Genomic DNA, 27,387 nt, shown 5'->3' with positions numbered 1-27,387 from the left:
GAGGGTTGCTTGAGCCTGGGAGGTCCAGGCTGAAGTGAGCTGTGATCACATCACTGCACTCCAGCCTAGACAACAGAGTAGGACCCCGTCAAAAACAAATAGACAAAAAAAACAGTGCCTTTCTGAAGGAAAGCAGACACCTAACATGAGATTTCAATATGGTATGAATTTGAATTATCAATATTTTTCTGTGGTTGCATGAGGTCATTTTCTCTTAAGTAAAACTTATTTTACTACTCTGATTTTCCTTTCTACAGGACGAATGATCCAGGTTTTTGAAAAAATTGAGATATAATTAATATAAAATTTACCATTTCAAAGTGTACAATTCAGTAGTTCTCAGTATATTCAGAATTGTGTAACTATTACTAGTATCTAGTAATCTAGTGATCACTTTGATCACCACAAAAAGAACAACTGTGTCCATTAGTGGTCACTCCCACGCTGCCTTCATCCCTAGGTCCCTGGAAGACACTATGTGTGTAAGATTTTGGCTATCTTGGACACTTCATATTAACAAAATTAACCGTATTTTGTCTTTTGTGTCTAGCTTCTTTCATTTTGCATAATGTTGTCAAAGTTCATGTTACATCATGCATCAGTAGTTTGTTCCTTTTCATGACCAAATAATATTTCACTTTGTGAACATATCATATTTTATTTAACCATTCATTAGCTGAGAGACATTTAGATTGTTTTCATTTTTTGGCTATTATAAATAATGCTGCTGTGAATGTTTGTGTACAAATTTTTGTGTGGATATGCATTTTCATTTCTCTTGTGTATGTACCTGAGAGTAATTAATTGCCAGTTCACATTGTAACCTTATGTTTAACTTTTTCAGGCACTGCCAAACTGTTTCAAAGCAACTGTACCATTTTATATTCTCACCAGCAGTATGTAAGAATTCCAATTTCTCACACCCTCACCAAAAGTTTGTTATTGTCTTCCTAACTACAGCCATCCTGGTGGGTGTGTAGTAGTATCTCTGTGGCTTTAATTTGCATTTCCTTAGTGACTAATGTTGTTGAGCTTCTTTTCATGTGCTTATTATCTTTAGAAACCTGTTTATTCAAATATTTTGCCCATTTAAAAACGGAGTTGTCTATTTTCAAGTTGTAACAGTTCTTTGCATATTAAATAGTTTAGATGTAAGTCCCTTTGCTGATACCTAATTTGCCAATACCTATTCTCTTCTGCTCTATGGATTGTCTTTTCACTTTCTTGATGGTGTTCTTTGAAGCACAAGTTTTTAATTTTTGTGAAGCCTGATTTATCAATTCTTTTTCTTTGGTTGCTCGTGGTATCACATCTTAGAAACTACTGTCCAATCTAGGGTCATAAAAATTTATGCCTGTATCTTCTTCTAACAAGTTTACATTTTTTTAGATTTTACATGTAGGTGTCTGATCCATTCTGAGTTTTTGCATATAGTATGAGGTAAGGGTCCAACTTCATTATTTTACTTGTGGATATCCAGTCGTTCTTGCTCATTTGTTGAAAAGGTTTTTCTTTCCCGAATGAATTGGCTTGGCATCCTTATTGAAAATCAACTGGCTGGGTGTGGTGGCTCATGCCTGTAATCCCAGCACTTTGAGAGGCCAAGGCGGGTGGATCACCTGAGGTCAGGAATTCGAGACCAGCCTGGCCAACATAGTGAAACCCCATCTCTACTAAAAATACAAAATATTAGCAGGACATGGTGGCAGGCACCTGTAATCCCAGCTACTTGAGAGGCTGAGGCAGGAGAATTTCTTGAACCTGGGAGGCGGAGGTTGTAATGAGCCGAGATAACACCACTACACCCACACTCCAGCATGGGTGACAGAGCAAGACTGTCTCATAAAAAGTAAAGAAAAGAAAATTGTATAGGTTTATTTCTGAACTCTTGATTCTATTTCATGGATCTGTATGTCTATATTTATGGCAGTATCGTAAAATTTTATTTACTATAGCTCTGCAGTATTTTGAAAATGAGAAGTCCTCAAACTCTGTTGGTCATCCTAACAGTATTAGACAATCCATGAACATGAACTGTTTTACCATTTATTTAGGTCTTCTTTAATGTCTTCCAAAAATGTTTTGTAGTAACCCGGCTTCTTTAACAAATCAATTGAAAAGAGGAAAGAAAAAGGAGAAGAAAGTTGCATAGTAACAGAGGCTTAAAATACATAGTAAGCAGGTGCAATGTGTGGTCTTTGTCTAGATACTGACTTGGTAAAATTGTGAAAAAATAATGAAGCAGTAAATAAAATCCAGATATCAATTGAATATTTAAAACAAAGGTTTTAAAAAGTGTACTAATGGTATTGCGGTTATGTAAAAAATAGGCTTAAATTTTAGAGATGCAAGCTGCGTAAAATGATATCTGGAATTTGTATCAAAATAATTTGGGGGGAGTGAGTAGAGGTACAAAGAAAAAAGCTACATGGGGTTCCATTACACTATTTTATTTTACGAAATTATGGCATGAAAGCTGAAAGGTGTTAAGAAAATCCCTGTAAGGTATCAGGTAGAGTAGAGAATTTCCTTGAGCACAGGCTAAAGGTAAATTCCAAGCCCTATATTCTTAACGAAGTTCAGCACGAAAACTGAAGATACATTCGGGAAAAACAAGAACAAAATACAAACCAAAATCTGTACCAAGACATAAGTACCACACAAAATAAACTTAAGAATAAACATATGGCAAGAATATTTAAGATAAGTCATAAATGCCCTTATTTGACAAGTTATTATATTCATTCCTTTTTTTTTGAGGTGGAGTCTTGCTCTGTTGCCAGGCTGGATGGAGCACAGTGGCGCAATCTCGGCTCCCTGCAATCTCTGCCTCCCTGGTTCAAGCGGTTCCCCTGCCTCAGCCTCCCAAGTAGCTGGGACTACAGGTGTATGCCACCAAGCCTGGCTAATTTTTTTTTCTTCAGTAGAGATAGGGTTTTACCATACTGGTCAGGACGGTCTTGATATCCTGACCTCGTGATCCGCCCACCTTGGCCTCCCAAAGTGCTAGGATTATAGGTGTGAGCCACTGTGCCTGGCCAAATTATTGTATTAATTCTTTCTGATTTTAGCTACATGTTCTTCCTTTAAAATGCTTTGATTTTAAGGAGCTAGGGTCTCTAATCTATGTATCGGTATCACCTGAAGAGTGTTTTAAAGCTCAAGTTTCTAAGAAAAATCTCAAATGAAACAGAATCTCCAGGAGTTGAGCAAGAGAAATTAAAAACATATTCTTTAAGCTCCACACAGTTGATTTTGATGTTCAGGCATAATGACTTAGGCTACAGGTTGACAATTTTTCTTATGTGATTATTGTATTTTACAGATTCTAAGCCATCAGCAGATTAAAATATACTATTTACCTCAAAAAGGTAGGGGGAGCTTGCTGCATCTCCCCCATTAGCACTGTAGCTTGACAGCTACTGCTTATATCTCTGAGAACTTTTCTCACTCTGTTTTTGGCTCTTTCTAGATGCAAGTTCTTTGGGATAAATATTATGTGATAATTTAAACAATAAAAAATAAATTTAAATAACTGAAAAGGAACAATTTAGAAAGCCCCTAAACAGTACATTTCAGTACAGTGCCTTTATTTCAGCACCAATGAAGCTAAGAGTTAACTAAAGTTGCCCGGTGAATAAAAAAAGGATGGCTGGCAAAAGGGGAAAAAAAAAAGTAGAGAAGTCAAAGAGGAAGAACAAAAAGGAGGCGGAAAGATAAATGCCTGTCAATACTTGTTTCAGATGCCATGCATGTTGCTATAATGAATTTCCCTGGTCTACATTAAAAATCAGTAATCAGGCCGGGCATGGTAGTTCACACCTATCATCCCAGCACTTTGGGAGTCTGGGGTGGGTGGATCATTTGAGGCCAGGAGTTCAACAGCTTGGCCAACATGGCAAAACGCTGACTCTATCAAAAATAGAAAAAAATTAGCTAGGCATGATGGTGTGTGCCTGTGATCCCACCCACTCAGGAGGCCGAGGCAGGAAAATGGCTTGAACCTGGGAAGTGGAGGTTGTGAGCTGAGATCACGCCCCCACACTCCAGCCTGGGTGACAGAGTGAGAACCCATATCAAAGAAAAAAATCAGTAATCTACAATGGAATCTTATGATTTATTTTGCTCTTTAAAATGGTGGGAAAATAACTCACTCTTTCAAGCACAGATTTGTTGTTATGCTAAGAATATACTTTAAACTTAAAGCAATTAGTGGTAAGAAATACCTATAATTTTACTAGGAACAAACTTACCTGAACTTTAACCTCCTGGTGGCTGAGAAGAGGAACCAAATGAGGAACTATTCCAGAGTCTATTACCATCTGTATTTGTTCATTGCCAGCATCAGTAAGGTAAGAGAGGGCCCAGACTGTATCTACCAATATCTAATGAATAAAATAAAAAGTCCAACAACTTTTAAATATTTTCTCATTTTAGTAATTCTTGACCAAACAACTATTCTAAGATTGTTCTACTATCTTATTCCTTTTTTCCTCTCAGTTCATTGGAATCTGCTTGCTATTGTATTAAACATCATCATCTATAAATGTCTGTATTAAGATGTACATATTTTAGCCATATTCAGGATTCTGATCCCAGATTAGTATCCAATCTTAATTCGCTAAGATATACATGTACACTACACAGGACATAAAACAGGAGAAAAAGACATTCTGTTTCCCAAAGGTTGGGGGATAATAGGTCTAAAAACATTGTGGCTCATGTATAGAGCTGGAAAGACTATATGTATCCAACATGCACAGCTGTTCAAAACATCTGGACTACATGAATATATTCAAAGAGTTCTCTAGTAATATAAATACCATGTAGATATGCCTGAAGCCAATAACCCAAGTATTTGTATTATAGTATAATAGTTTAATCTTTTCCAATCAGTTTGTTTTGCCTTATAGAACTGGAGTCAACTTCTTAAATAGTGGAAGTCCCCTACAGCTGCAGATTATTAAACAATCACAGGTCAATCTGTGAGATCTATAATTAAAACAAAAAATACATACTTCACTACAGCTGCTACTTACTCCAAAAAAAAAAAAAAAGTGCTGCCTGTGTAATCAACTTTTACTAAGTAGCCTGCCATTTTTTAATGATTATATCTTAAGTACAATGGGCCATGTGTTGATCTTTCCTAGTATGTTAGGTCCTAATGAGAAGTTATGACTGAACGGCAGTATGACAAACAACTGTAACTGCTGCAAATAAATACACAAATTATTGACGAAGAATAATAATTGTGCCTAAAACTACTTCCAAAGTCTTTCTGGAATATGAACTCTGTGTCGAGACAAGCTGGAGAAGTGTAAAACCTTTAAAACTGTAAACCAGGCAGGTAGTGATGACTCATGTCTGTAATTCCAGCACTTTGGGAGACAAAGGCAGGTGGACTGCTTGAGCCCAGGAGTTTGAGACCAGCTTGGGCAACATGGTGAAACCCAGTATCTATGAAAAATACAAAAAATTAGCCAGGCATTGTTTGTTTGTTTGTTTTTTTAAAACCCTGACTTAAAACAAAACAAAACCCACCAAAAAACTATAAACTAATGTTATGCTTAAGAGAAAATAAAAAATACGATTAAAAAAAAATGGACATGTAAAAACTCCTAAAAGGAGAAAACAGTGCTTTGCCATTGTTTCTTAGGAAATTCAAGAAAGCTCTAAGAATATTTCTAATGTAAAAAGAAGACATCAAATGAAAGAGTTCTCACAGGCTGGGTGCAGTAACTCATAACTGTAATCCCAGCACTTTGGGCGAACGACGTGGGTGGATCATACGGTCAGGAGTTCAAGACCAGCATGGCGAACATAGTGAAACCCCCGTCTCTACTAAAAAATTAAAAAAATTAGGTGAGCATAGTGGCAGGCGCCTGTAATCCCAGCTACTTGGGAGGCTGAGGCAGGAGAATTGCTGGAACCCAGGAGGCGGAGATTACACCACTGCATTCCAGCCAGGATGACAGTGCAAGATTCTGTCCAGAAAAAAAAGCTTGTTGACATAGGCCAAAAGTTTCAAGTTACTTGCTCATAACTGTATATAAAAGCTAGATACATGTTTTTTAAAGGCCCAATGCTAAACATGTCACTAATATGCTCAGATCAAAATCATAATCGAAATCAACCTTCTAAAACATTATTATTTATTAAGGAACATTATTTATCATGTGACTAAAAAGAACAATGCCAACAGGCTTGAGAAATTCTTCAAGATAATCAAAAGCAAGAAAATGGTTCACAATCTCACCTAGATTGGAGTCAATAAGTGGAAAGAATACAATATATCTCTGAATAAAGTCAACCAAAATGTCTTGTTTACCAGTAGAGGTATAAAACTTTGAAGTTAATCTTTCTTGCAAATCTTTTTTTTTTTTTTTTAAGACAGAGTCTTGCTCTGTTACCCAGGCTGCAGCAATGGCATGATCACAGCTCGCTGCAGCCTTGATCTCCCAAACTCAGGTGATCCTCCTGCCTCAGACTCGAGTAGTTGAGACTACAGGTGCACGCCACTATGCCTGGCTAATTTTTTTGGATTTTTTTTTTTATAGAGGCAGGGTTTCGTCATGTTGCCCAGGCTGATCTCAAACTCCTGGGCTCAAGTGATCCTGCCTCAGCCTCCTAAAGTGCTGGGACTATAGGTATAAGCCACCACGCCTGGCCTCTTGCAAATCTTTCAAAGCAAAACATTAAAATCTATAATTTAATCAAGTAACTTGGCTATTAAGGAGACAAAACCAAAAATTCCTTACACATTTTTTAAGATCCTAAACTATCTGGGGCTAAAAACAAACAAAAGCTACCTCAGAGATCATGTTCATCTAATGAATTTTATATACTATGTCACTGCTTGATACAGTATAATTCTAATTTGTTCCATACAAATTAAATTCTGGCCAAAATTAAATTAGATTCTGGCCAAAAGGTATAGGCCTATAAATAGAAATGAAGCAGCTTGTCCAACACTGGTTACCATGCCAAACTGTTTTTAAAGAACCACATGAGTTCCTGATTGTTGCTAAGCATTTCATTCATGTGTTTTCCCTTACCCATTATATTCCTGGTTTCTCTAACACACCAAAGGCTGGTCTGGCTTTTACAAGCACTCAGGGCAGTTTTCCACCTCATTCAAACTCCCTGAGTTGCTTTTTCCTCTGCCATCTGTGTTAGTAAAAATAAGCAAAATATTTTTGCTATGTTTAAAATCTTGCCTGCACTGATTTTTTTTTCCTTGTTGTTTGGATAATCAAGAGTTATCTTGATAAATGAAGCCACTGCCAGTCACTGTAACTGGAGAAATAGAATAAAAATGGAATTAAAGGGCAACTGATGTCCATGGTTTGGTATGTGTACATGAATACAAATCCATGCACAAACATTTTTCCTTTTCATCTTTCAAAAAAACAAAAATAGCACTATTTGTGTGTGCTCTCATTGGCCAAACTGCCAAAATGAGCTTCAATAAAAAGCACATGAACAATTAAAGACACGATCTTAGTAAGAGAAATCACCAACGGGCAACTTTAAAAACTTTCAATGTGAATTTTTACAACACTAATATATATACATACATACATTATTGACCACACCAAAATAACAGTTATGCCTGATTTCTTAACTGGAATTATATATTGTGATATAGGTAAACAGAGTAAATATAAAAATATCTATTACAACTCTTGAAATGGAAAAATCTGATAGTATGCTGACACAATGTCTTAGTATAGTATTTCCCCCCTGTGTCACAGGGGGAGCCCTAGAAATACATACATATATAAATATATAACGGGACACATTTACTCACATTTACGTCTGTGTGATGAATTAAAACACAAAGGGCTGGAAGAATCTGAAGAGAGAAATATGTAGATCTTAAAACATACACAGACAAAAACTTATATAATGGTATCTCTTTTAATTTTTTTTTGAAGTGTTTACCTCCTGAATGGTTTCCATTGGTGGTGGTGGGTCTTTGTGGCGACATAAGTTGACCATAACCCAAGTAACATTTCTTAAGAATGTTATAGGAATATTTGGACTTATGAAGGAAAGTAAAGGTTTCACAACTCCAAGACTTATGACATAATCTCTACATTGGGGCCCATCACCTGCAGAAAAAAGGATTAATTAACTCAATAAAGTATATTGACAGTAAGCATTTTCAGAAAACACAAAGCACTGGGAATATGCTGCTTCATGTATTTTAACCAGATACACTGTTCAGTTTTAGATAAACATTTTAAACAATAATAAATGGGCTCACATTCAAAGTCTCTAAGCCAAGAGAAGCAACATACGGTGATAAGGTATCCTTTTGCACATTATTTCAGCTTTAGAAGCTGCTTACTTAATTAAAATGCTGCTTTTAATTTCTCTTTTCAATGATACTCTCAGTTTAACAAACTTTCATGTGATATTAAAGATGTATCAAGAAAATATTTGTAAAATTTGTACTTTTGATCCAGTATCAGAGCATCAAGGTTATGAACTACAAATTACTCTATACACTTAGAAAACTATGTCAGAAAAAAAGTGTGAACCAGTACTAGAATAGTGGTTGCCAGTGTGATTATTGGGCTCTAGGAATCAGAAACTCCATGGGTCTGGGATTCTGTGTTTTAACAAGCACCCCATGTAGTTCTCATTGCATGCTAAGGTTTGAGAACTACTGTGGCAGAGAACTGCCAAGTTTAATTTCTGTATCTAGAACATCACTGCAGTTTCTAATATGAAGCCATGCCCAAGTGTTACATAAGTGAAAACACTTTCCCTTGCACTATAATATTTAGAGATAAAATGTTCTTTTTGCATCCATATATTAATTATAGAATGTCACTGGAATAAAAAACTTAAAGATCAAGATGCTGTACAATAGTTCCAAATCTAACATTTGGTATGAAAGCAAAAGAGTGAGGGACTCTGGATATAGAAACAATAGCATTCCTAACAGTATACCCTATGTCAAGAATGGTCTACAGAGAAATTCTCCCTTAAAAATTCATAACCACCATTGATGACAGACTGGACAGGGAAAATGTGGCACATATACACCAGGGAATATTATGCAGCCATCAAAATTGATGAGTTCGTGTCCTTTGTAGGGACATGGATGAACCTGGAAACCATCATTCTCAGCAAACTGACACAAGAACAGAAAATCAAACACTGCATGTTCTCACTCATAGGTGGGTGTTGAACAATGAGAACACATGGACACAGGGAGGGGAACTTCACACACTGGGGTCTGTTGGGGAGAAATAGGGGAAGGACAGCGGGGGATGGGGAGTTGGGGAGAGATAGCATGGGGAGAAATGCCAGATAAAGGTGATGGGGAGGAAGACAGCAAATCACACTGCCATGTGTGTACCTATGCAACAATCTAGCATGTTCCTCACATGTACCCCAAAACCTTAAAATGCAATAAAATAAAACAAAAAATCCCCCAGGGAAAAAAACAAAAAAACAAAACAACAACAACAACAAAAACACCTCATAACCATTCCCTACTTCCATGTTGGCCCTGTATAAGGGCAATAAAGAGGCAACATATCAAAGCAGCAATTGGCAAAAATAATCTTTAGAATCATTCTCCTTCACTATATTAGTGAGACCTCTACAAACAGTACCTCAGCCCCCACTCATAATAGCAAGGTCTCTGAACTGTATTGGGGCACAATACAATTCAGATTTTTTCCATCCTTTACTGGAGTAAAATTTTTTGAATTTTTGAGTTTAGGTTAAGTTAGGCTCTAGTTAAAAAAACAAATCTTGAAATATCAGAATTGTCTTTATTCTCCTACAATTATTTATCAGAGAGAACCTGAAAGTTAGGGTAATCATGGTGTTAAATATTTAACTAGACTGTCAAAAGGCTATAGTTACCTCTTGTTGACTCATGGTGACAGAAAATAGTGTTACCATATTTTATACATTACTAAATTCTAATGTACAAAAGTCTGCAAGAGAGAAAAAATTTCATTTTAGATTCTTCTCAGACTGTCATTATGGAGAAAAATTATTGGTTTAAGTTTGGCCTCCTCCTTTCTTATTACTTTCTTTGATGGAGAAAGCTGAGAAATAAAAATGGACCCCACTGATCAACAAAGGGAGATAGGGGAAGAAAAAATGGACTCTAGCATGAGATAGAAGGTCTAATTTGCATATATATGGCATAATTATTCAAATGATTAAGAGCTGACTATATAAAAAAATGGTATTTTAAGCAACGAAAATTCTATTTACTATGACTTTATGCTTTTACAGTCATACAGTTCAAATTTCTGTAAGTTATTTCACAAAAACTAGTACTGAAGGCAAACTTTTCCCTTTTGGATTACTAGTAGCTATTTTTATTACTTAGCATATAGTTACAATTTTTGGATTAGTATTTCAAGTTTTATACAAACCTATGATATTTCCCAATGCCCACACTGCTTGCTCACAGACATTCTGATGGGGTGAATGGAGAAGCCTCAGGAAAAGTGGCACAGCATCTGATGGAAGAAAAGATAACAATACTTAAGGTTAAAGACAGTATAAACCAAAAATCAATCTTGATTTTTTTTTTTTTGCTGAGACTTCAAAAAAAAGGGAACCTATAAAAATATATTTAAAATATAATCTCATTAAATGAACTTTATTGGAATAGCAGTATTGGAAAAATTTTGACCAGTGACTATTTACTCAGTATCAAAGTGAATTATACACACAAATGTTAAATTAGGGTTGTGAAATTTCATTAACAATTAAACTTGGAATTCATTTCAATTTTAAGATTAATTCCTTATACATTAGGTATTATCTCTAATTTGAAAAAAAAAAAAAGTACATTATTGAAGTAGCCCTTATTTATAATAGTGAAAAAAAAAAAAGAATTCATTGTCCACTAGTGAAAAAAGTAATCCAGTAGCTTTTTTTTTTTTGAGATGGAGTCTCACTCTGTCATCCAGGCTGGAGTGCAGCGGTACAATCTTGGCTCACTGCAACCTCTGGCTCCCAGGCTTTAGTGATTTTCCTGCCTCAGCCTCCCAAGTAGTTAGGACTATAGGTGTGAGCCACCAGGCATGGCTAATTTTTGTATTTTTAGTACAGACAGGGTTTTACCATATTGGCCAGCCTGGTCTCAAACTCCTGACCTCAAGTCATCTGCCTGCCTTGTCCTCCCAAAGTGCTGGGATTACAGGGGTTGAGCCACTGCACCCGGCCTGAAGTTACTTTTGAACACAAATTTTATGTTGACAACATGTGGGTCTTTAGACAGGCCAGTGATTACTAGGCCACATGAGATCTTCCAAATCAGAAAGTGATTTTGTTACTTAATAGGATGGGAAACAGAGACAGGTTTGTATCTGAGCAAAATACTGAACAAATGATTCTTCTTCCTTCCTTTGGATATTACTTTAAAAAGCACTATTTAAGTATATGTAGCTCAATCATGCTTGGAAGATAATAAAAATTCACTTATGGGTTTGTTTGTTTTTCAGACAGTGCCTCACTCTGCTGCCCATGCTGGAGTTCAGTGGTGCCATCACAGATCACTGCAGCCTTGACCTCACCAAGCTAAAGTGATTCTCCTACCTCAGCCTCTTGCGTTGTTGGGACTACAGGCGCATGCCATCAACCCGAATAATTTTTTTTCCTGCATTTTGTAGAGGTGGGGTTTTACCATGTTGCCCGGTCTGGTCTCTAGCTTCTGGGCTCCAGTGATCCGCCTGCCTCAGCCTCCCTAAGTGCTGAAATTATAGGCATGAGCCACCATGCCCAGCCTCATTTATCTATTATTTTTGGTATATTAAAGCAGACTAGCAGGGTCAAAAAAAAATTCTAAGCCTCTTTCTAATCTTTAAAGAGTGTACAAAACAGAATGGAAAAAGTGTGAGAGGGAATAAAGCATTGTTATGAAAACATAAAATTTACCTAACAGTCAGCTATATAAAACCAAAAAACCACAACAGAAACCACCTGAACCCAAAACTAAACCAGTTTTAATAGGATATGAGGTAATTATCTTTTAAAAATAATATTACAACACAAGTGTCTATAATAAAATGATTACTTAGATAACATCTTTGTTGCCCTTCAAAATGTAGAAATTAGTGTTTACATTTTTAACAAGCTCAGACAAGTACACTGCTTACATATTTAAAGAGGATTTTAAAAGTATCTCCTTTAAAATTATTAATTTCTTTGTTTTGTAGAAGAATCAAATAGTATTCATGAAAAAAATATACTGTTTATTACTTCCAATAGTAATTTTCCCCTTACATCTCCTGAAATTAAAAAAAAGCAATCCTATTAAAATACAATAAAAAATATTCAAGCCATTCTTTCAATTAGGACTACTTTATAAAAGATTTCTTTAAAATAAATGATAAAAATCTCATTAAGGGAGGCTGAAGCTGGTGTGGTGGCTTCATGCCTATAACCCCAGTACATTGGGAGGCCAATGCAGGTTCATCACTTGAGCCCAGAGTCAGAGACCAGCCTGGGCAACATGTCGAAAACCCCATCTCTACAAAAAACACAAAAATTAGCTGGGCACAGTGGCACATGCCTGTAGTCCCAGCTACTTGGTAGACTGAGGTGGAAGGATCTCTTGAGCCCGGGAAGTCGAGGCTACAGTGAGCCAAGATCGTGCCATTGCATTCCAGCCTGGGCAAAAGAGTAAGATCTTGTCTGAAAAAGAAAAACAACAACAACAACAAAAGAAAGGCAGAGAGGCAATGTGGCAAAAGGAAAAATTCCTTTACTTCTACTGATGTCCTATAAATAAAGTGTAACAACAATGTAATCTTCTACTATAACTAGGAAACAATCTCATATTTATAAAGGAATATAGTGAATTTTTGGAAATACAAAATGTGAGTTACCAGAAGAAGAAGATTAAAGTAACATACTTAAGTTGACCTATTTCAATAACTACTTAATAGCTATTATTTTATAATTTAAATTGCGATAGTCTTTTGGGAAAATCACTATTTTTTACTGACTTTTTAAAACAATTATAATTAATAACCAACTTACTGGACTGAACTACTGCTTGAGTTTGTTCAGAAGTTCCAGATGCAATGTTTGTCAAAGCCCATGCAGCTTCAAACTGTAAAGAAGGACTACAAAAAAACAGGTATTTTTAAATAGCAGGGATTTTTTACATTGGGCCAAATATCTACTAACCATTCTTCCCCTCTGCCATTTAAAATGCATTAAATATTTTGTTTCAAAAGATAACTATCCAGCATTTTTTTTAACCCTCAACAACTGTTTAAAGCATCTCTTCAGTATGAAAAGCCTGCAACCTCCTCCAGTGTCCTTATTTTTAGTTAAGAAATCTTTTTAAAGATACTTGCACACTACTCCCCAAACAGTTTTCTCAAGTACCTATCTGGTTAAACTAGTTCTTGCCAATTTTCAAAGCTTAAAAGTTAAATTTATCATTCTCAAGTTACTTTTTGGGTATTACCTTCATCTCATGGTATTAACAAACCTTGCACTGTTTTTCACTTTGACTTTTCAACCTTATCCCATAGCACTTTTCTTTTTTTTTTAAAGATCAAACTAATTACTAGACACTCTTATCTTCTCCAAAGGATACATTCTAAATTTAAAATAAAATACTCACTTGTCATCTCTTTCAAGACAATGGACTAAAATGGGCAATATTCCAGATTTTATTAAGTCATCGATTGGTGGATTTCGATCACTGGACAAAAGCTTCCTATAAGAGATAAAAACATCCTTGTTTGAAACTTAATAAAATACAACATTATGATTAAATTTAAATTCATATTTGATAAATATTAACATAAATCTGAATATTTGGTACACGACGTGTCCTCTCTGAAATTATATTAACAATTTATATAACGGAACCTTTTCTCTAAATTTATTAAAAAATTTATAAATTAAATGTACAAAGATGACAAATAATTAGAAAAATAAAATATAGACATGAATCACTTTACTACCTTTTTTTTTTTTTTTTTTTTGAGATGGAGTCTCACTCTGTTGCCCAGGCTAGAGTGCAGTAGTGCAATCTTGACTCACTGCAACCTCCACTTCCTGGGTTCCAGCAATTCTCCTGCCTCAGCCTCCCAAGTAGCTGGGATCACAGGCATGCACCACCATGCCCAGCTCTTTTTGTAATTTTAGTAGAGACAGGGTTTCATTATGTTGGCCAGGCTAGTCTTGAACTCCTGACCTCACGTGATCCCTGTCTTGGCCTCCCAAAGTGCTGGGATTACAGGCATGAGCCATGGAGCCCAGCCACTTTGCTACTTTTAATGGTACGATAATATTATTCCCTCAGTAAAGTCCTGATTGTGACTTACAAAAAGAAAACTATTTTTAAAAAATATGTTACTTTTGGATATAATTTTGAGTTCAGTGAAAAATGTGCAGATTTCTTCAACACATCATTTACCTTGCTAAGAAAGGAATTAAGAGGTCACCAAAATATCCAAAATTATTCATACTAGGTCACAATAGAGTCAAATGACAAAAGCAGGTAGGCTGCTGGAATATGTTTATAGCTAATATTAGTGCCCAATTCTTCATTTTACTTTACACACCAAATTGAAGGTCATAAGAGTCCAACAACATTTTCATCTCAGCAACTAAAGAGAACTGGAATAAGCACAGCAACAGACAGGGAAACAACCAGAGAGATGCTAGAGATACCGAGGTAAAAAAGACAGACACATCACTGCTCTCAAGGAGCTTACAAGATAAAAACCAAACAAAATCTAGTGCCTATTTTCACATGTGGGAGACTATAGGTTTAGCTGATAAGTCCTCAGTGTGGCCTAATCATATCTTTCCCCGTGGAACACCCTGCATTACTATATAAAAGCAATGTTTAAGAAAGCTTAACCAAATCATCTTCCTATATAAACTATGTGATCACTGCTTATTTACTACCTTTATCAATGTAAACTCTTTGATCTAGCTTTAAATGCTTCACAAGTTGGCTCCATCTTACCTAACTATTCTTATTCTGTAACTCAACAATAGGTCAGTTGTCTGTCACATCATTTCAATTTTCTTTTCAGGCCCTTCATATCCTACACCCCTCACCTGAAATGCCCTGTGTTCTATGTATTCAAACTCTGTTCAAAGTCCCTTTTAAGTTCTATGTTTTACATAATACACCATCTTTGAATTTGCATAGGATTTATACAGCATAGTCCTACGTTTGCTGTTATCACTATTTTTTTTTTTTTTAGACAGGGTCTCAGTCTGTCACCCAGGTTGCACTGCAGTCGTGCCACTTTGGCTCACTGCAACCTCCACTTCCCAGGTTCAAGCAATTTTCCTACCTCAGCCTCCCAAGTAGCTGGGATTACAGGCATGCACCACCACGCCCACCAGTTTTTGTTTTTAGTAGAGATGGGGATTTCACCATCCTGGCCAGGCTGGTCTCAAACTCCTGACCTCAAGTGATCCCCCCGTCTCAGCCACCCAAATTGCTGGGATTACAGGCATAAGCCACCGCATTCAGCCGCCTATTTTTTAAAATACAGTTTTGCCTTTCCAATTAGCTTATAAAGTTCTTAAAGAGAAAGAATTATACCACATGCCATTTCCACAATACATGACACAGTGCTTAGTGTAAGTGGAAATTTAAAAAAAAAAAAAAAAAAAAACACTCAGAAATAAGTCTTAACCCAGCCTTCTCAAACAAGGTTTCTTGAGATCAAGGGTCAAAATTTAATTAAAGAAAATTTTTTTTATACTTCATTGAGAATATTTTAAAAGAGAAATCACTTTTATTCTTTACATAATGGTGAGGAATACAATTTCTACAAAATATAATATAAAACCAGTTTGGTGCCACTGTCTTGATTTGCACTAAGGAGTCTACAATTTTACCAACAGTTGCTTTGCAGTATCAATGTAAATGTTAACATAGTGAAAAAAAGGCAAATAAAGTCTTAAAATTAGTGGGAAAATCAGTTTGTTCTTGCATACCCATGAAATTGTCTCGGAATCTCCCAGTGATCCACAGATCATACTTTGAAAACCTCTTAGGGTACACTGGGCTTTAATTTTCTTGCAGAATGCATGTTGAGAAGAACTGCCTCCAAACTATCAAATATTCAACTCTAATGGTGAGCATAATAAATTTCTTAATCATTCTTCCTATAAACATTAATTTGCCGTTTTGACATGTGAATGGTTCTGTGATTTTTCTGCCTACATAATGAATTCCTCTCTAAGAAGTTCTTTTACCTCTGGTACACAATATTGTACAATTTTATAATTTCCCTGTCAATTCTATTTAAGGTGGATAAACAAACACTGGAAAACTCTAATAAATATAAAACAGATTCATGCACTGGATAAGGTATCGGATGGACCTATAAACTTTTCCCACTTTGAAATTCTGTAACTAGGATCAATTTTTTACTTGTCTCTTTCCTACTGATAAACACAACATAGGGTGTTATTTTTACATTCACAAATCTACAAAGCAACCTAAATTGTATTACGATACAACCACGTCTTCCCCAAACTATTTATTAATACAAAGGTCTCAGTAATAGATTTTTCTGCCACTTCTCTTAAAATATAAGAGCATAGATTTCACAATAGAAATGTGCAAAACAACTTGGTATTTCCTGTGTGGAAAGATACTGGGAGTATATGCAGTCATTAATCTTAATAATCTACTTGCCTATGTCGACTGACATATTAAGGCTATAATTCTGGATTTACTGTTTGAGCAATATGAGGATTGTGAGAAGAATAATTAGATATCTGGTAAGGGTCTGAAGAATATGACTTTATAAAATTAAACCTATTCATTAGTAAAAAGTAAAGCTTTACAAATGTTTTTCTCTTACTCTACAGCATTTATTTGTTAAAACAACTTTCCATAGCATCTGTATGCATTATGTATATTAAAGCTTCAGTGTACAAACTTTGAGCTAAAAATAAAAATGAGTTAAAAAAACTGTCACCAATTTTAATATTCTAAACCAGAGAACTTTTAAAAAAAAAATAAATTTGGTTCATCTATGACTATTTACTATTGTTTGTCATCAAAGTTAAATATGATTAACAGGGACTACTACATAGCAAAAATTCAAAATAGAAACCCTATGTAAGTTATAAAATCTTAACATGTCTTCAAAATTTAACTTACCTAGCTGCTTGAACTGCACTTAATTGAATTCCTTGGTTATCACTTGAAGCATTCTATAAAAAATAAAATAATGTATGATGTAAATATATTAACGATTAGCTGTTGAGGACAAGAAATACAAATGAAGAAAGGGAAAAAATCCAACTTACTTGAACAATAGCTTCTAGAGAGGTATTTTGCTGGGAAAAAAGTTAAAAAGAAAACTGAGTTAAAAAGTCACCTTAAAATTCTTCATTAATGTGAAATCTTTCCCTGGTACTTTTAAGTTACCAGAATAACAATAACAATAACTTACCACTCTGTAATCACCATCTATATCAGAGTCTTCACAGATATCTTCATGCGGTACATTCCTTCTCTTTAAGAGATGTTCATCTCTTTTATTCTTAAAGCAAATCAAAGAATGAGTTAAAAAGAAAATCTGAATACTTTCATACAAAGCTCAACCCTGTGCCTGCAAACTGAAATATGAAGTGCCTTTTAAAGTAAAATTCAAATGTAAAAAATTAAAAACCAAATTGCAAATTAAACACTCATGCAACACTAATTTGAGTCCCATTTCCCAAATATTACATTTTTAATGAACCGTGAACTATGTAAAAACAAACAAAACAAAAACAAAAGTTTGACTAAAAAATATAGTGTACAGTTTAGGCCAGAACCAAACACAAATATTTATTTAAAAGTACTAAACCATTTTATACATGATCTGGGAGCTCCTCTTTATCACCTAAAAGCAAAGTCAAAGCAAAAGTTGGGCAGTTCAAAGTTAGACAAAAACCAACAATGCCTTACAAAAATCAAAGGCCTTTTCAACTTCACTTAAAATGCTTGGGGCAAATTTATAAATATATTCTCAACTATAATACTCAAAAGTTGAAGAGGTTTGCAACAAGTTCTTTTCAGGGCCTTACTACTGCCCATTAATAGCAGAACTATTTAATATAACTGTATCTCAATAACTTTAAGTTCTTTATATTTGTTTTTGCATAACAAATAAGTTACATCCTTCCAACTTCAAAAGATTGTCAAATTCAGTCAAACTCTCTCCTTTAAAAAGTTGAACTAAATTCAGTAAAATTTAGTTATATAATAGGTTACACATTTTACATAAAAATATAATATATATTTGACATCTTGTATATAATGCTATAATGTTGTTAGAAATATGCTTGGAGGTACCCAATCAGACTCACCTTCCTTAATTCAACTACAACTTCATTTCGTTGTCTTCTCATAGTCTACAAAAAATTAAAGGAAAACACTTTTAAAATCACCTCAAATTCTATTATCCAGAGAAAACCACTATTAACATTTCAATATACACTTCTAATATTTTCTTCTAGCCATATGGATATAAAAGCAAATCTTACTCAAAATAAAAATCATACTATGTAGATTATTTTCAATCTTCATTTCCCATTCATATTGCAAAACATGAAAAATTTCTTTGAAATTATTAATAGATCTATATTATATATATCATAATTTTAAAAACTATAACATTAGGTTTATAAAAATACAGAGGTAAAAAGAATAAAAAAGCCCATAATCTCACCCCTCACATGAACCAATGATATTACAAAAAATAACACATGTACAAGATTAAGATTGGTAAATTCAACTGCTTAAAAAAAAAGCAAAAAAAAAAAAAAAAAAGCCAAGGGACCTTCCTGCTCACCCATCGTTTCCTTCTCAAACACTGTTAGATTTATCATGATTCTGACACACATCTATCCTGTTCCTTCCCTTGTTTTGGTTTACTTTGTTTATAGACCTTAAGAGATATTCCATGGTGGCGTATAAAGACCTACTTCATTATTTTTCATGGCCACACAGTTATTCTATGACACACTGAGGCCATTCTTTTATTTTTAAACATATTTCTCTCATTTTTTAAGTTTCCTACTACAGGGATGTGTGCTTACTATAAAACGTTCAAATGTTCGGAAACAATATAAGCTCAAGCTGGTTTTACATATAGGTTCACCTTATTCTTTCTAATGACTATGTATTACGTAGAGGTAACAATTCAGAAAGTCATATTGAGATGTCTAATAAATATCATAAATTCAAAACTAAGCTTTTGATCTTTAACATATGCCACTTGCCATCTCAGCAAATGGCAATTCCAACCTTGCAGCCGCATAGACCAAAAACCTTGGAGCCATCCTTGATTCTTCTTCTCTCACATTACACATTCAATCTGTTAGCAAACCCTGTTGGTCCAGCCTTCAAAACATACAATCCAAACACATATCACTGCCTCCTCTGCTACTATTCTGGGCCAAGTTGCCATTATCTCTCAACTAGATAACTGCAAAAAACTCCTAACTTGCAGCCCTCCTGCTCTTGCCCTCTATCTTCCTCCCCAGTCTATTATAATCACAGCAACCAGAGTAAGCCTCATAAGGAATCTTAATTTTTATGTGCCATGGACTCCTCTGGCATTCTGATATAATCAATGGACACCTTCTCAGATAGTGTTTTTAAGTACACACTACACACACACACACACACACACACACACACACACACACACACACAGTTACAAAGGAAACCATCTTGATAAATGTAAAAAAAGAGCTAGAAATATAAAAAACAAAGTGTAATGTTAAATGCTTCTTTATTATCACATTAAATGGGATCTAGCAGTGGGTCTAATAACTACTATAATTTCAAAGTAATGATGATCATAAATGCGAGAATGAGGTGATTTTTATGGTGGTAACAAAGTCCCAGGTAATTCTAACATTACTATGATCAACTGGCTACATTATTAAGTGAAGGAAATATTGTTTCTTAGTGAAAATAAAGATGTAATTTTGTTCTAAATTCCAGGGGCCCTCCTGCATTCTACTCTTAGACTCCAAGAAAGGAAAGGTCCAAGGACTCAGTAAAAAAATATTTTCTAAAAAGTCAGATCATATCACTCTCCCGTTCAAAACTATCGAAAGGCTCTCACACTCTCCACTTCGGACTTAAAAGCCACCTTTACAGTGGCTTACGTCCAGTCAAATCTTCCCACCTCATTCCCTCCCCAGTTACCACCACTCAGACCTTAGCTCTTACCATTATCTTCATGCATTCTGCTGTACTCACACCAATTTTGCTATTTCTCAAACACATTGGAAAGTCTTTTGCTGCAAGGCCTTAACTAATATACTATATAGTAACTTCTCGGAAGATGGACTCCAGAGTCAAACTCCCTGAGTTCAACTTTTTTTAGCCATACTACTTACTAGCTCTCTGTACTTCAGTTTCCTTATTTATAAAATTGGGATAGTAAAAACACCCTCTTCATAGGACTGCTGTAAGGATTAGATCAGCTAAAATATGTCAAGTACTTAAACTGTACACAGCAGTGTGTTACCTTATTATTACTGTTGCTGCTATTTTCTCAGGTTGGAATGCCGTTCCCCCACTACCTGCAGTGCTCAGTCCCTTTTCTCTGAGAGAAGCCTTTCTACTTCCTGACCATTTGCTAACTCTCCATTTGGGTACTCTCTCTCTCTTCCCTGCCTTATTAATCACCATACTACTTATCACATTCTAATATAGTATAGAACTTTATTTGGTACAGATACAGATTTTTAAAACACCCAAAAGTCAGTTTTAAAATAAAATAGGCTGTAAAATGAATAAAAATAATTAGCTAAATACTACAGTAAGTTTGAACATCCCCTATCTCATTTAGTCATTGTAACCTTATGAAGTAAGAAGAAAATAACCGTTTATTTCTTTTTACAAATAAGGAAACTGAGGCTTAGAGAAGTTAAATCGCTTCTCCAAAGCTGGCTAGGATTAGAATTCAGATAGTTTCTCACAAAGCCACTTAACCACTAAGCCACATTATTTTCCACACTTCTTGAAGTCAGAGTTCAAGAGAATTGGAGAGCCAATGGTTCACATTAAAGCAAAAGTACTATTACCAACACAATAAGTTTTGCACAGTATCACAATATAAAATAAGCAATTCTAATAATAAGTAACAAAAAACTATGATCTATGTCTCATGCACAGAAAATAATATCTGTAGGATGCATTACTTAAGACTGTTCAGTAAGTCAAATGAGGTAGACTTCTGAGGGACAGGGGTATTTCCAGTTTAAGGAAAGTTTTTATTAGCAATCTCTTCATCTAAAGTAGCAGGATTAAGGTATAATGAGCTTTAACTTCTTTTTATTAGAGTAAACTATTAAATAAATCCAAACAACTACATACTGCAATTTACATAAATGTTTTGTTTACTCCAAAAAGTTTTCTCCCATTATTTTACATCTCATTTATTAAGTCCAAAGATTTAAGAAAAATTTTCTTTGTACTTGATACTCATTTGTTACAACAAAATCTGGAGGGTTTTTTTGATAATTTGAAACTACCAATAAAGGATTTATCAAACCAATCTGGCACTGTAATGACAACGTAAGACCACACTATTACTACTTTCACAGAAACTCTGCAAAATAAGTGATATGACAATCCCTTCATTACAGAGCAAGAAAGAGTTTTATTTTCCTCTCCAAGGTAGAGAGTGAATGAACTAGTAGAAAGATACCCTATGTACCACAGCCTGGCAGCATTTGGCCATGTTTTTTTGCCGCAAACAACAAAAAAAGACTGAAAAGCAGTATTGGATATTTAGGCAGTTTCAAATCATAGCCCCATCTCAAATCAAGAAAAACATTTATTTCTTTGAGACCCCATGAAAGGGGGTATATAAAGACTTCTAAGCCTGTCCTTAAAGAGCAGGCTTTGTGTACTACATGAAAATATAATAGTTGTGAATTCACATGACTTACACTGATCCAGTAAGCAGTGCTGTCAATTAGAATTCCAAAAAGTTGCCAAACTGGCCAAAGGCTTATTTATAGGCCAAACAGCTATCTAAAGGACAAAGACTGTAAGTGAGGAAGGTTGAAGACTGCTGCTGCTATTTCCTCAGAGGAGGTGGTGTAGAGTTTAGGCAGATCACTCAAATATTTTATATTTCTTTGCCTGCCATACAGTTACAAAATTATAAATTCAGGCAAAAGGGGATAAGAAATTGACAAAAAAAATTCAAATAAGTCAAAACAGAATGCTATCTCTATTTACAAGGAATGCAGTTTGTGTACTTAATGAATATTTACTATGCGTCCAACACTGTGTTAGGCACTAGGGATTAAACACTTTTCCTGCTTTAATGAGGTATAGATTCTAGTATTTTCTTCCCCCTTAATTGCTACTGAATTTCAAATTAGTGGCTACTTGATTCCTGCTAATTTTCAAGTCAGTTTTTCCAACGCGTAGTTTTTCTTTAAAGGTCTAAAAATTATTTAAAAATATACAGTAACTGTGCAATTTTGGATATTTTAAATTTTCTTGAGAAAATTTAGTTAGGACTCAATCTCACCAGAGAAAAAGTTTAAAGAAAATTCTTTCTAAATAATACAATGATAAGAAATATAATGCCTTAATTTTATTTCATCCAGCCTGACTTGTTCGATACCTTAGGAAGGTTAATACTTGGGGTAACATCACTACAAAAAAAAAAAAAAAAGAAGAATAAACAAATTTACACAGGCATGAGAGATCTTTTGTGTGGTGACTAGGACATATTATAAAATAGAACTGTGATCATGATTGCACAATGACCAAAATCTAAATATCATTAAATTCTACACTTAAAATTGGTGAATTTTATGATAGGTAACAAAGTGGTTTTTTAAAGTTAAGATACACACACACACACACACACACACACACACACATACACACACACCCCTTTCCTCCCCCAACATGAGTTAATAGTAAGTATATTACTAATTTATAGCCTCCTGGAAAGCATTCATTCAAACATTTATTAATCACTTATTTGCCAAGCATTAGAAATACAAAGATGGACCAGACACTGCATATCTATGCCCTTAAGGAGGTAGCAGTCTTATGATACAGAAATATAATTTAGTAAAATAATAATAAGGCCCAAACTTAGCAAATAGCAGGTGCCAAACACCATTCTAAACATGTAACTTGACTGTACTTATTTTATACACTTTTTTTTTTTTTTTTTTTTGAGACGGAGACTTACACTGTCACCCAGGCTGTAGTGCAGTGGCACGATCTTGGCTCACTGCTATCTCCGCCTCCTGGGTTCAAGCAATTCTCCTGCCTCAGCCTCCTGAGTAGCTGGAACTACAGGCATGCACCACCATGCCCAGCTAATTTTTTTGTGTGTTTTTTAGTAGAGACAGGGTTTCACCATGTTGGCCAGGGTGGTCTCGATCTCCTGAACTCGTGATCCATCTGACTCAGCCTCTCAAAGTGCTGGGATTACAGGCGTGAGCCACCACACCCGGCCAATACATGTATTAATAATATGGACACAAGGTGCTCTGACAGTAGAGAAAGTGATTACTAAAGATAACAATGTAAGCTTAATTTTCAAGACTGAATGGCAATCCACTTAGAGAAAGGCATTCCAGGTAGAAAATATAGCATGTACAAAACTAGAGAACTATGAAATATGGCATATATGGAATCTGATGAAGAATATCAGAAGCCAGAAATGAACAGGTAGGCAAGAAGACAAATCAATCACATTACATAAAACTAAGCTAAAAACAAAACAAAACAAACAAACAAACAAAAACTAAGCTACACTTTTCAGAGAAAAGTGAGTTACTGGTGATTTCAACCCAAATTATCATCACAACCCAAATACATCTGGTAGGTAAAATAGTTATTCAACCCTATTATACGGTAAACCAAAAGCTAAAACAACATAACTAGAAAAGTATGTTTTCCTATTCCTTTCTTATTTCTCTCTCCTTTCACCTCCACTTGCTGATCTCTCCAGGAGCAGCCATCATGGTGCTTATTCATGCTTTTGTCAAATAGTATTTATGTTGGCAAACTGCATGTAATTAGCAAATAAATTACATTATGACAATAAAAGGGAAATTTTAAATGGCTAACAGTGTTAAACGCTTACTCAAGTGGGTCAATAATTAATATACCCTAAGGATAAAAACCTATTATAATCCTTCATTTAGAAAAGTTCTTTAAGCAGTAAGTTTAGCTTGAATTTTCAATCTGTAGATTTCTCAGAGGTATTACTTATTAATAATAGTATTAAAGGCCTGAAGTTCTATTAAGTGATGGGTAAAAGTCTTCTCAAGCAGAATCAAGTTCTTATCTCCTTAAGAAGTGATAAGATTAATGGACACTGAGTATAAGTGAAGAGGAGTTTGAAAATAAATTGAGTACAGGAGGCCAGACTTAATCTAGGCAAGCTATTAGAGCCATATGAAGAAATAATTCTAGTCTATAGATACCATCCTTTAAAATGATCCATATCTGAACTATAAGCATTGAAAATTTATTAGAACATAAATGTAATTTTAAAAAATTGCCAAAATGTAAGAAACTCTTAGGTGTTAACTTTAAGGAATGGGATTAGAGTTTCACCATCTCTTTAACATTCAAACAATAGGAAAATGAATTTCCAGAGTTCTCTATGTTCATCTATCTTTTGCAAGAAGTTACATATGATAGAAGAGAAAGTAAATGCATGTATCTCCTCCCAAGATGGTTTCCTAGTATATGGTTATACTACTCTACTAGTATATGATTACCAGTCCCAGTTCTAAAAATGAAATCATAGGCAACTTATCACCTTTACAGACATTAATTCCTTCATCTGTAAAGAGAATTCAACAGATCTCTAAGATCTTTTACGTCTCAAAACTGTATCAATTTTTTCCCCCTGAGACTCTCAGGGAAATTCTGAGACTGCAGTGGCATGATCGTGGCTCACTGCAACCTCAGCCTCCTGGGTTCAAGTGATCCTCCGGCCTCAGCCTCTGGAGTAGCTAGGACTACCCTGGCTCAAACAAACTCGTGTGTGTGTGTGTGTGTGTGTGTGTGTTTAACACACGCGTGTGCATACTGGCAAAGAAATGGTGTTTGACAGGGAGAAAAAAGGTTAGAAATGACCATAGGCTTGGTGAGACACATATAACCTCTCAGGGATGGGAAATACTGCAAGATAAACTTTCAGAATCATTTATAGAAGGCGACTTGAGGACAACCTATAAAGAAATCGATTCTAGTAAACAAACACATATTTAAGTTTTATATGAGCACAAGGGAAGGTACTCTAGGATGAATGGGTTATAAAGGAATTGATCAAATGCTACCAGGAATGATTGCTTCTCTTCAAACTCCCTGCCAAGATCCTGCCAATGCACTACAGCTTGGGTGACAGAGTGAGACTTTGTCTCAAAAAACAAATACTTAGAATCCTTAACAGAAGAAATAAAACTTCATAAATTGAGTGACTTGAAGAAAACTCAACTCATGGAAAAAGACACTGGGAAAAATTACTGAGGAAGAGTAAGAGAAGAAATGAGATATACTCAAATTAAGAAGGGCAATGGAACACAAGCTTTTATATCACTGCTTGAAGGAATCTGATATCTCTGCTGACTTGGTGCATTCTCAAATGAGAAAAATAGTTTTTTTTTCCATTTATAAAACAATACCAAATATGAAAAGAGAGATTGAGGAACATTTTCCTTCTATGTTATAAGAACACAATAAATTCAATCTCATGGTTTTCTTATGGAAAAATGTAAACTAGTATAGGATTTTGTAACTGGAAGAATAGAAATCATTTAAACTATTTCATTTTAACGGGGAAAGGAACTATGGCCCAGTGACTTAAAGAATACCAAAGCTTAGATATCCTGGAATCAGTCCAATGTTCTTTATACTACATTTTTCATTCTAGGTCTACTTCTGTTACATATTCCTTCAAATATGCTATTTTTCCTTCTCTTTTTCTCCTCAGTATTTACTTTCAAAATATTCTTTTTCTTTGTGAACTTTTGTTCAAAGACTTTAAATTTAGCAACTGAAAAATCCTCATTGAAAGGTAAATTACTGAACTACTTTGCCAAAGCACTATTTAAAAAGTCCTCTAATTATGTTCACATACTAAACAGATGTGTACATGTGCAAAGAAAACCATTCATTCACCCAACATGTTTACTGACCATCTACTATATATGCCACAAACTGTTCTGTTTTTAAAAAAAACAAACAGGGAACAAAATGACAAAATCTCTGTCTTCATGGCATTTATTACAGTTTAGTGTGAGAGACAGTAAATAAAGTTAAAATGTATAGTGTTTTGTTGGTATTAGACAGAAAAATATAAAGCCAGGAAGGACATTTTTAAATAAAGACCTTGAGAAGAGTGATCAAGCCAGGTGGGTAGCTGACATGCAATGAACAAAGAGGAGCAGGAAATGAAGGCCAGCCACTGTACAGATTTTGGCATTTACTCTAAGTGAGCTAGGAAGCCACTGGAAGGTTTTGAGCAAAGGAGAGAGGAAACACATGTTCTGACTTAAAGGAGAGTTACTCCAGTGGCTGTGTTGGGAATATACTACAAGTGCAGTAATGCCAGCAAGAGATAATACCTTGGATCAGAGTGGTAGCAGTGGGGTTCATAAAACATAATGAGCCTGAATATATTTTGAAGACAGAACCTACAAAATTTGCTAATAGAGTGCATAGAACTGTCAAAGACAGGAGACAATGATTTCAAGGTTTTTGGTCCAAACAACTGAAGGGTAGTTCCATTTACTGAGATGGGGCAGACGGACTTGATTAGCAAGTTTTGGGGTGGTAGTGACATCACTTTTAGATATGCTAAGTTTAAGATACTTGTAATGCATTAAAACAAGAAGTCAAGTAGTCAGTTGAATCTTGAGTTCAAGAAAGAGGTTGAGACCAAAAATATTAATTTGGAAAGTTGCCAGTGTTGAAACAGTATTTAAAACCAGATCACCAGATGAGATTACCTATGAAATCAGCATAACGTGAGGCACTACAAAATAAGAAGTAAAGACTAAGAAGTGAAATCAGTGAGATAGAAGGCAGTCAAGAATGTGTGAGAGGCCAGCCATGGTGGCTCACTGCTGTAATTCCAGCACTTTGGGAGGCTGAGGCTGGTGGATCTCTTGAGGTCAGGAGCTCAAGACCAGCCTGAGCAACATGGTAAAACCCCAACTCTACTAAAAATACAAAAATTAGCTGGACATGGTGGTGTATGCCTGTAGTTTCAGCTACTCAGGAGGCAGAGGCAGAAGAATTGCTTGAACTCAGTGGGTGGAGGTTACACTGAGGTGAGACTGTGCCATTGCACCCCAGCCTGGGTGATAAAGCAAGACTCCATCTCAAAAAAA

General features: G+C 35.1%; 1 protein-coding gene across 2 annotated transcripts in view; it reads right to left on the bottom strand.

The window, feature by feature from the left end:
- KPNA4 (karyopherin subunit alpha 4) overlaps nt 1-27,387 on the bottom strand; it is a 66,435-nt gene that overhangs the window by 20,716 nt on the left and 18,332 nt on the right. For both annotated transcript variants that reach the window (XM_017537310.2, XM_037741664.1), the window contains 10 exons: nt 18,346-18,390; nt 17,445-17,534; nt 17,299-17,328; nt 17,150-17,202; nt 13,625-13,720; nt 13,030-13,115; nt 10,413-10,499; nt 7,945-8,114; nt 7,811-7,855; nt 4,254-4,385 (listed from right to left, as the gene is read on the bottom strand). In XM_017537310.2, the coding sequence (XP_017392799.1) occupies nt 4,254-4,385; nt 7,811-7,855; nt 7,945-8,114; nt 10,413-10,499; nt 13,030-13,115; nt 13,625-13,720; nt 17,150-17,202; nt 17,299-17,328; nt 17,445-17,534; nt 18,346-18,390 (834 nt within the window). The remainder of the gene's footprint in view (nt 1-4,253; nt 4,386-7,810; nt 7,856-7,944; nt 8,115-10,412; nt 10,500-13,029; nt 13,116-13,624; nt 13,721-17,149; nt 17,203-17,298; nt 17,329-17,444; nt 17,535-18,345; nt 18,391-27,387) is intronic.

Source organism: Cebus imitator, unplaced genomic scaffold, assembly GCF_001604975.1.
Source record: "Cebus imitator isolate Cc_AM_T3 unplaced genomic scaffold, Cebus_imitator-1.0 Scaffold102, whole genome shotgun sequence".
Lineage (NCBI taxonomy): Eukaryota > Metazoa > Chordata > Mammalia > Primates > Cebidae > Cebus > Cebus imitator.
Note: the sequence above shows the minus strand (reverse complement) of the source record. Positions and strands in the feature narration are given on the sequence as shown.